The 10,860-nt window shown below is 36.9% G+C and overlaps 2 protein-coding genes across 2 annotated transcripts; both read left to right on the top strand.

Annotated features, from left to right (window-relative positions):
* Window positions 1-2,885: 2,885 nt before the first annotated feature.
* LOC139526507 (uncharacterized) lies at window positions 2,886-3,377 on the top strand. Its single transcript, XM_071321661.1, has one exon. It carries the CDS (start codon window positions 2,886-2,888, stop codon window positions 3,375-3,377), a length of 492 nt encoding a protein of 163 aa, XP_071177762.1.
* Window positions 3,378-6,945: 3,568 nt separating this feature from the next.
* On the top strand, window positions 6,946-7,455 carry LOC139526506 (uncharacterized). The gene has a single exon (XM_071321659.1). The coding sequence runs from the start codon at window positions 6,946-6,948 to the stop codon at window positions 7,453-7,455; it is 510 nt and encodes a 169-aa protein (XP_071177760.1).
* Window positions 7,456-10,860: the final 3,405 nt, after the last annotated feature.

Genomic DNA, 10,860 nt, shown 5'->3' with positions numbered 1-10,860 from the left:
TTACTGTTGTCGGCCTTAAACCAATTTTCGATTTTGTTGTGATGTTATTTGCGGCTTTAAAGGCGAGCCAATATAATTGAGGTTTGCAAATTAAATGTTCGATTAACAATGTTTTTTTTTTTAAATACCATGGCATCCATGAAGTGCTTCTTTAGTTTATCCTTGAATGTAGAGTCATTGCAGTAGTTCTTACTTATGCTATTTGGTAAGAAATACTGGTACACTATCAACATTGATAAAATAACAAGAGTCTTTTTGTCACGAATAAGGTCCTTGTTTATGATTTGAACTACTCTTTGTACAATGTGGTCTTTACGCCAAGTATATGTTCAAACATTCAGATTAATAAACTGCGTGTTATGCAAATTATCATGCTTTATTCAGTATATAATATCAGCGTTGCCTGTTAATCGTCCAGTAACGCATGCAAAATTTTCACTTTCTATGAGACATTTTCTTGCAAATTATACACTTAAATGTTTCAAGAGGCCGGGTCAACATTACTTTCAAACAACAAATTGGATAAACGTGCTTTTAATTTGGTGGTTCCTTCTCTGCCGCGCTACTGATTTGAAAGTTGTTTATTTGTGTAGCATTTAAAACAAGACCTGTGATACCTAATTTCGGTTGAACAATTTTACACATAGTTCATTGAAATAAATCAATACTTCATCACGTCTCACTGCTGCAACTTTTATCAGACTTTTCTTCTAGATTCTGCTGCTATTCTTAAATTTGAGCAAATACAGATTGTAGGTAATGTATTTCATGTATTTCTCGACTCGAACTTCTGAACACCTTTTCTAGGCACCAGACAGAGCCAGTTTAAATGCACTGTAATGTTTATTGGTTGTTAAGGTAACAAACAAGAAGAATCTTGTTTTATATATGCATATTTCATGTAGAAGGAAGCGTTGTGTAGATTTAGATGTTTGGCGTGAGAGTCAATGGTTGGGTCCATTTGTATGGGGGTGTTTGAGAGGTACTCTTGTGTTCGGTATCGGAAACATTTAGAGAACACCCCTATTCATTAAATAGTGAATTCGCCCTAGAGTATATAAGTGGGTGAGGAATACAATTCGGGTTCTGTCGATGTTCTTACAGAAGAAGACTGGCTTACAATAGTGAGTACGCTACATAGCTGTAAGATTGATAGGAGGACAACTTGTACTGGGAACAACTTGTACTGGGTACAAGTTGGTCTAACATTGAAAGTTGGTAGAGCAGACTGTCTCACTCGGAGAACAGACTGCAATAGTCCACATTAGTTGTTAGTGACACACTGTCCCACCGGAGGTCAAGTTGTTCCAGCCCACACTGTATGTTAGTTACAGACTGTCCTACTAGGAAGACAAGTTGTTCCAGCCCACACTGTCTGTTAGTTACCGACTGTCCTACTAGGAGGACAAGTTGTTCCAGTCCGCACTGTCTGGTAGTAACTTACTCTACCCGCCGCACTGTCGTATAGGACAGATTGTTCTATTAGAACAGGCTGTGTTATACTAGTAATTATATTTGTGTATATATAATTGATTTTATTGTTCATTGTTACTTTGTATCGGCAAGGAGCTACTGTATATAGTTTGGTTCATTGTGAATAATATAGATAGTTACAGTTTTTGGTATTGACGTATTGTTTGTGGACAACTTGGATCCAAGTATTTACTGGAACGTTCGTTTAAGATATAAACGCCTGGTTACACGTTACATATTTGGTGGCTAGCGGTTGGGATTCAAGTTGTCTATCAAATATTATTTGATTGATTGATCGTCATTTAATTTATTGTCAGTTCACATCAATGTTTACTTTAAAGATTAAAGTGAATCAACCGTGAGACATAGTTGTAAGTCACGGCTGAGTTGTAACACGAGTGTATTATTTAATAAAAATTGATTCATTTTGATTACACTGTACTGTAATAAATATGTCAAATATTGACAATCAGATTGCTGAACTAAGTAGACAAATACAGTCTCTTAGCGAAAGCACAATACAACATGGACAAGGTTTTATATCTTCTACACCTAGAGGTCAGGGTGTACGTCCAAAAGTTGTTGAAAGCAAAGAACTTGATTCAGGCGTAGTGACGACAGGGCCGTCTCTATCAACACCTGTAGGATTAGCCGTGGGTGATACACTACCTTTGCCAGATAGGGATATCATAACAAATCCTCAGGTAATTAATAGAAAATACATAGGGCAAGACAAAATTCAAAATGTTAGTCCTAAGCAGGAATCAATAAAAAATCAAAGCAGTGCTCATACTGTAAGCTCTGGATCAAATGATGTTAAAATCAAACCTTCAAAATATGATGGCCTTACACCTTGGATGGATTATTTATCACACTTTGAGATGTGTGCCCTTGTTAATATGTGGTCTGAACATCAAAAAGGTTTGTACTTGGCCGTGTCGCTGCTTGGACAGGCCCAAGCAGTTCTTGGTGATTTACCAAAGGAAAAGAGGCAAGTATTTACAGACCTAGTATTTGCACTGGAGGAACGCTTTGCTCCATCCAGTCAAACAGAACTTTATCGCGTTCAATTCAAAGAACGACGCCAAAAAGCAAGTGAAACTCTACCGGAGTTAGGTCAGTCAGTTAGACGACTGTCTAATCTGGCATACCCTACTGCCCCATTAGAACTAAGAGACACACTTGCCAAAGAACAATTTTTGGACGCATTAGTAGACTCTGAAATGAGACTTAGAATTAAACAGTCTCGTCCTAAAAGTCTCAATGATACTATACGGCTGGCAGTTGAGCTTGAGGCTTACAACAAAGCTGAGAGTAGAACAATGAAAAGCATGGGTCACTTACGACAGACTACGAGTGACGAACGGACATAAGCATCTAAGAGTCCGGATACTGTTGTATCAATGGAGAATATGGCGACATGGATGCAGACAATGGAGAATAATTTACAATCTTTAACGAAAGACATGATGACGCTTAAGGATTTAAATTATCAAAAGAAGTTCCAGCCACGTGGGGAGACCTATAATACTCAAAGCAACAGAAAAAGAGGTGGTCCTTGTTTTAGTTGTGGTGAAATAGGACACTTTGCAAGAAATTGTCCCAATAAGGTTATGAAACAAAATACTAAAGGACCTGATACGGACGGTTCGGTCAGGACACTGAAGTCGGGAGAAAAGGTGACAAATAAAGATAAAGGCGCTGTCATTTCAGCATCAGAGGATGCAGGAATGTATGTCGAGTTACCTATTCAAGATATATTTGTCAAGTTTGTAGTGGATACTGGAGCTACGTTAACTCTTGTTTATAACAAAGTGTACGATCTTATTCCTGACTTGTATAGGCCACATCTGAATGCTACTAAGTCACAAATTAAGTCCGGAAACTATGTGGAAACTATTTAAACCTTAGAGGTAAGGGCAATTTTAAACTAGATTTTGGTACAACAAGGTTTACTTCAGAGGCCGTAGTAACTGAGCTACAAGTTGATGGCATTCTGGGTTTAGACTTCATGAAGAAAAACAAGTGTCTGGTTGATATGTCTGAAAACATGTTTCACATCGATAACCTTAGTGTTCCCTTAATTTTTCAAGGTACATTAGGATGTTTCAGGGTGGTTTCTACAGAATCTGTTACAATACCAGCTCGATCAGAGATAGTAGTTTCTGGGAAAGTTTGCTTGTCGGAAGGTCAGACATTGCCAAATAATGATGTTTTAGTAGAAGCTAGTGAAAATAAAGGGAAAGATTACATTTTGACGGCACGTTCCTTAGTCAAATCAAATGACAGTATACCAGTCAGACCCATGAACGTAGAAAACGAGGCTAAGACTATATTTCCGGGTACCACTATTGCACAGATGTGTGAAATCAGCCACGTAGCAAAATCTTTGCCCTCTCAGAATGATGGACAAAATAAAAAGGGGTTGAGGTCAGATTTGCATGATCTTCTGAACAGAACATCTGACAAATTATCAAGGTCAGAAAAACAGAAGGTAAAAAGTTTAGTGCAAGAATATGAAAGTCTGTTTGCTGAAACAGATTCAGACCTAGGTAAAACTAATTTAGTTAAACATGAAATAGAAACTGGTAATGCTAGGCCTTTCAAAGAACCTCCTCGCCGCACACCTTTTCATTTATCAAAAGTTGTTAATGACAATATAGATAAAATGTTAGAAAATAAGGTTATTGAGCCTTCACACAGCCCATGGGCTGCAGGTATAGTTTTGGTTAAGAAAAAGGATGACACGTACCGTTTTTGTGTGGATTACAGGAAACTGAATAGCGTGACTATCAATAAAGACGCATATCCACTGCCTAGAATAGATGAATCACTTGACCATCTTGCAGGCAACAGCTGGTTTAGTACTCTTGACTGTTGTTCTGGATATTGGCAAGTTGAACTGGCTGAGAAAGATAAACATAAGACGGCATTTGCGACCAGAAAAGGGTTGTTTCAGTTCAAGGTAATGCCGTTTGGGTTGTGCTGTGCTGCACAAACGTTTGAGCGTTTAATGGAAACTGTTCTGGCAGGGCTCCAATGGGCAGTATGTCTAGTATATCTAGATGACATTATTGTTTTTGGCAAGACATTAGACGATATGTTGGTTAATTTAAGGACAGTTTTTGACAGATTAAAATCAGCAGGCTTAAAGCTAAAGGCTAAAAAGTGTAACTTGTGTGTTACCATGGTTCGTTATTTAGGGCATATAATTTCAGAAGAGGGGATAGCCACTGATCCTGAGAAAATAAAAGTTGTACAAAATTGGCCTGTCCCAACAAACCCTACTGAAGTTCGTTCATTTTTAGGTCTGTGCAGCTATTATAGAAAGTTCATCAAAAACTTTGCCTCAATGGCTAAATGTCTGCATGTTTTGACTGAAAAAAGGCAAAAGGTTTGAATGGATATCTGATTGTCAGCATGCATTTGATCTACTTAAAATAAAGTTGACAAACGCCCCAATATTAACACATCCTGATTTTAATAAAGAGTTCATCTTAGATACAGATGCTAGTAATGTAGCATTAGGGGGTGTCTTATCACAACGTCATGAAGACGGTACGGAAAAGGTTATAGCATATGCCAGTCACTCAATGTCTAAATCCGAGCGTAGATATTGCGTGACTCGCAAAGAGTTGCTAGCTGTGGTATACTTTGTGAAGTATTTTAAACCATATTTATATGGGAGGAAATTTACGATCAGAACGGATCATAGCTCACTTCGGTGGTTGTTGAATTTCAAAAATCCCGAAGGCCAAGTAGCTAGATGGATTGAGACATTGAGTGATTATGATATGCACATTCAACACCGACCAGGTACCCAACACAGAAATGCTGATGCACTGAGTCGTATTCCCTGTAAACAATGTGGGTATACGTTAGACTGGCAGTCAAAAACGAGCAGTGATTGTCACAAGACTGAAGAAAGTCAGGTTAAAATAGTAACTAGTCAGATGCCTGACCATGATACAGATTGGACGTTGACAGATAAACAATCGAACGACCCACACCTTAAGTTAGTTAAGCAGTGGCTGGCAGATGGTCAAAGGCCACAATACAATGAGGTTTCTGGTAAAGGTTTCTTTATAAGGTCATTATGGAGTCAGTTTAATAGTTTAGAACTTCAAGATGATTTGGTATTCAGACATTTTTATGACAATGAACGGAAAGTTGTGAAATTGCAAGCTGTAATTCCACTGTCTGAACGAAAACAAGTTTTACACTTCTGTCATGATGCAAAGTATGCAGGTCACTTAGGTATGCGTAAGACTTTTGAGAAAATACGTCAGTCTTACTATTGGCCAGGTTTGCAAGCTGACGTTAGAGCATATGTCGCTGGTTGCGACAAGTGTGCTATGAGGAAAACCCCAACGAAAAAGAAACGTGCTCCAATGGCCATAGTAGAGACAAGTAGTCCTATGGAAAGGTTAGCTACTGATATTCTTGGGGAACTTCCGGAAACCGAAAATGGCAATCGGTATATCTTAGTTGTTTCGGACTACTATACTAAATGGACAGAATCATTCCCTATGCCCAATATGGAAGCAAGTACTGTTGTCAAAATTATTGTAGAGGAGGTAATAGCTCGATTCGGTGTCCCGTCATGGATTCACTCTGACCAGGGACGACAATATGAAAGTAGGTTGTTTCAAGAGGTCTGTAAAGTTCTTGATATAAAAAAAAACAGGACTATACCATATCATCCTCAGTCGGATGGTATGGTAGAAAGATTCGACAAGACATTAGCGACAATGCTTAGTGCATATGTCCAAGAACATCAAAGGGATTGGGATAAGTATATCCCCTTTGTTATGATGGAATATAGGGCTTCTGAACATGACACAACTGGACAGACTCCAAACCGTCTTATGTTTGGTAGGGAAAGTACAACCCCGTTAGATATCTTGTATGAAATGCCGCCATCAATTAAAGGTATACCACAACATAAATGGGCTTGGGAACTAAAAAAAAAAGGTTAGAGGATGCCCATTCTTTTGTTAGGCAAATAATGCCAGGAGAAATGAGGAGACAAAAGAGGTATCATGATCTCAAATTATCATATGAAAGTTTTAGGTCAGGAGATCAAGTATATGTGTACTTCCCTGTAAGGAAAACGGGAAAATCCCCAAAACTGACTTGTTTTTGGAGAGGGCCTTTCACAATTTTAGAGAAAAGTGGTGACCTTACCTATAAAGTTGACTGTGGTATCAGAGGGACCCCACAGATCATTCATGTGGATAGGATAAAACTCAAGCACAAGCAAGTGTTGAGAGGGGAAATGCCTGAAGACATTGATAATCCCCAAGTAACAGAACCACGTGAAGCTGATATATTTGATGATGTCATAGATCAGGATGACAGAATAGGTAAAGAAGAAGAAAGTGGCCGCCGTGAAAGGAAAAGACCAGTCTGGATGGCTGATTATATACTTGATTAAGGTTTAGTTTATTGTTTTATATTTGCAGAATCAAGATGGCAAAAACAAAAATTACTATTAGAAAAAAAGAACAGTGGAAATGTGGATTTTGTCCAACGTCATTTGAGTGTAAAGAAGAAAGGGATAAACATCTGACTTCCTGTGCAAATGAAAGATTGTTTTGTACTGAAAGTGGTTGTTTTTATCATACAGACAAGTCGAAGAACTTGCTAAGACATATGAAATGCAAGCATCAGAAAGACGATGATAGTGAGAGTGCTAAAGAAGAAAGTACTAGCAAGAGTAAAGAACTGCTCAGTGATTCATCAGAGTCCGAGTCAGAGGATGATTGGAAAAGTCAAGATCCAGGTGACATACTTGGACAAGACAGTGATAAAAATGAATGCAGTGAACAAGAAGAAAAGAAGGATACAGGGTTAAAAGCGCCTGAAAATAAGAAAGATGACAACATGATGACAAGTAAACTAGTTGAACGTACTGTTGTTTGCAACAACGAATTAGGACGGATAATAAAACAAAAGACTACGCCCGACTTCCAGGGGTGAGAAATACTTTTACAGAAAGGCTGGGACCAGAGATTATTGCAGTTGGCAGTAAGAATACTGACACAAAAGGATCACTAGTTGACAGCCTAGAAAAACAAACTGACAAAGGGGGAAGTAAAGTTGATGATAAGGAAAGTATTGTCCTCTGTGCAACATGTAAGAAAAGGAAAGCTAGTTTAGTTTCGTGTGGTGTTCAAACAGACTCGATGTTGTATACCAAAACTGTAACAACTGAAACAACTTATCGGGATGGTCCAAAGAAGATCCGTATAGTGGAAGTTAAAGAAGCCTACTAAAGCTTTTCAGACATTTAATGGACATCCATTTCAAACCAAAGATATTGGTTAAATAAAGTATTATTTATTGTATTTTAGTCTTATTTAATCATGCGGGACGCATGTAGATTGAGGCGTGGGTTATGTAATGTTTATTGGTTGTTAAGGTAACAAACAAGAAGAATCTTGTTTTATATATGCATATTTCATGTAGAAGGAAGCGTTGTGTAGATTTAGATGTTTGGCGGGAGAGTCAATGGTTGGGTCCATTTGTATGGGGGTGTTTGAGAGGTATTCTTGTGTTCGGTATCGGGAACATGTAGAGAACACCCCTATTCATTAAATAGTGAATTCGCCCTAGAGTATATAAGTGGGTGAGGAATACAATTCGGGTTCTGTCGATGTTCTTACAGAAGAAGACTGGCTTACAATAGTGAGTACGCTACATAGCTGTAAGATTGATAGGAGGACAACTTGTACTGGGAACAACTTGTACTGGGTACAAGTTGGTCTAACATTGAAAGTTGGTAGAGCAGACTGTCTCACTCGGAGAACAGACTGCAATAGTCCACATTAGTTGTTAGTGACACACTGTCCCACCGGAGGTCAAGTTGTTCCAGCCCACACTGTATGTTAGTTACAGACTGTCCTACTAGGAAGACAAGTTGTTCCAGCCCACACTGTCTGTTAGTTACTGACTGTCCTACTAGGAGGACAAGTTGTTCCAGTCCGCACTGTCTGGTAGTAACGTACTGTACCCGCCGCACTGTCGTATAGAACAGATTGTTCTATTAGAACAGGCTGTGTTATACTAGTAATTATATTTGTGTATATATAATTGATTTTATTGTTCATTGTTACTTTGTATCGGCAAGGAGCTACTGTATATATTTTGGTTCATCGTGAATAATATAGATAGTTATATTTTTTGGTATTGACGTATTGTTTGTGGACAACTTGGATCCAAGTATTTACTGGAACATTCGTTTAAGATATAAACGCCTGGTTACACGTTACAGCACTACCCCTAGTTTAATTGTCTGTTTACTTGAATATTCAACATAGCGAACACAAATATGGGCTTATAAATAGAAACTAGAACAGTGTCGGTTTATGTGTGACAAATATCCGAAATTGAAATTTTGATTAAATGCAGATGTTTAACCAATTATATTGCTTATAATAATATTCTTTAAAAAGTAAATCAGGCCGTTTAAAGTATTATACGAAGGCTTTTCGGTTGTAACTTTACAATACACATTTATTGCACGAGCTACATGTTATAATGCTAGATGATAAATAGTATTTTATAATGTATGAAGTTTAACAAACATGTTTTAGAGTAACCATATTAACCGATTTATTTCTCAAATCTTGTTTAGAAAAGGGTTAATATTGAGATTAGTTTATCAAACCGGAAGTGGGGTCTTTGATGACAGGTATGTAACGTGAGTTAAGGTCGTTTTTACATCATTGGCACGGCATTTGATATTAACGACCAATATTTATTGGAAGTTAAAGAATTGATAGACATTTTAAAAGAGTTATATTCCATTAGGTATTTAAGCGTCTTTTTCAACATTCGCTTCTCCACTATAGTACATTTTACTTTCTTTCCATTGTACCTTTGAATTATTCTATAACTGCATAGTATACATGTACGAAAAGTATTAGACATTTAAAAAAAATGTTTAATCGAATTTCCTTTAATGAAGTATTGAAATCTACTTATAAGTAGAAACTAAATTAATAATCACAAACAAATTTTGCGGTCGGAAAAACTATAAATCATAATATATACATAACATTAGCGCCCGCGTACATGTTTAATTCCGCTACATTCTGTATGTACCAGTCCCAAGTCAGAATCCTATAATTCAGTGGTTGTCGTTTGTTGCTGTGTTACGTATTTGTTTTTCGTTCTTTATTTTGTTCATAGTTTTCTCGTTTGAATTGTTTTACATTTGTCATTTTGGGGCCTTTTAAAGCTGACTGTGCGGTATGGGCTATGCTCTTTTTTGAAGGCCTTACGGTTACCAATAGTTGTTAATTTCTGTGTCATTTAGATTTGTGTGGAGAGCTGTCTCATTGAAAATCATACCACATTTTTTTTTTATATAAACTCCTTTTTCTTATTCCTAGACGATTCATACTTTTCCCGACCGGAAAATTTGTTTATGATAATCAGTTTTTACTTAGTTAGTACCTTGAAATATCTGATCTTGTACCATATTTTGGTTGAAAGAAAATCTCCATAGATGTTAGTTTTCCTGGATGCGCGAGTGTTGGTGGTACATAAACCTTCAGCCGACAGACTTATGTTAACAGGTGGTGTTGAAACATCTGTAGAACAATCATCTCCAATGTATCCATTTGAACATTTGTAACCCCCTACAGTTAATACAATATGAAGCGAGTTCAACAACAGAATATACAAAGTAGGATGATATAATCAATTTTTTTAAGTCACAAACAAAACCAAAATATTTATTCTAAAAGCGTCATTCAGATGTTCATGGTACACGTTTCATACCGGTTTTTTTACATTGTGCCTCATACTTCTTGAATTAAAGACACAAAATGAATGACATGATGACAAAACTTTTGAATTGTGATTTCCAAAATTAAAAAGAAATTTTTAGTTGTTCTACACATTCTGATATTATACTTCAAAATTCAGACTCCCTTAAATAACGGATTGTTTTTTCTAATATACATGAAATACAGATGCCGTTATTACTACAGTTGTTTACACATAATTTGCTTGTAATTTGATCAAGAATTGTCTGTGATCCATCAGTTGTGTTCAGAATGAAAAGTGATCCATTTCTTGAAACTTCCATCAAGATATTTTTTACCATGGCATTGATAGTATCCGTTAAAAATAAACGTATCCCCAGTTACCTATACAAATTACCGAATGAATGTAAGATTTAATAATAATTAATAATCACAAACAACTCATCTGTAAATATGAATTATAGTAAACAAAAACAATCTATATGACTATATGATGTATGCCATCTTCGCAGTTAAATGTTGCAGCCACATGCTTGTTGTTCATTTATGTTGTCTCTTATTAATAACACGTTTATATGTCCTATTGAAAATCTATACCAGCCCGGCAGTA

Source organism: Mytilus edulis, chromosome 6 (genome assembly GCF_963676685.1).
Source record: "Mytilus edulis chromosome 6, xbMytEdul2.2, whole genome shotgun sequence".
Classification (NCBI taxonomy): domain Eukaryota; kingdom Metazoa; phylum Mollusca; class Bivalvia; order Mytilida; family Mytilidae; genus Mytilus; species Mytilus edulis.
Note: the sequence above shows the minus strand (reverse complement) of the source record. Positions and strands in the feature narration are given on the sequence as shown.

Coding starts and splice junctions, on each gene's coding strand:
- LOC139526507 (XM_071321661.1), top strand. CDS start 2,886: ATGGCGACATGGATGCAGACAATGGAGAATAATTTACAATCTTTAACG.
- LOC139526506 (XM_071321659.1), top strand. CDS start 6,946: ATGGCAAAAACAAAAATTACTATTAGAAAAAAAGAACAGTGGAAATGT.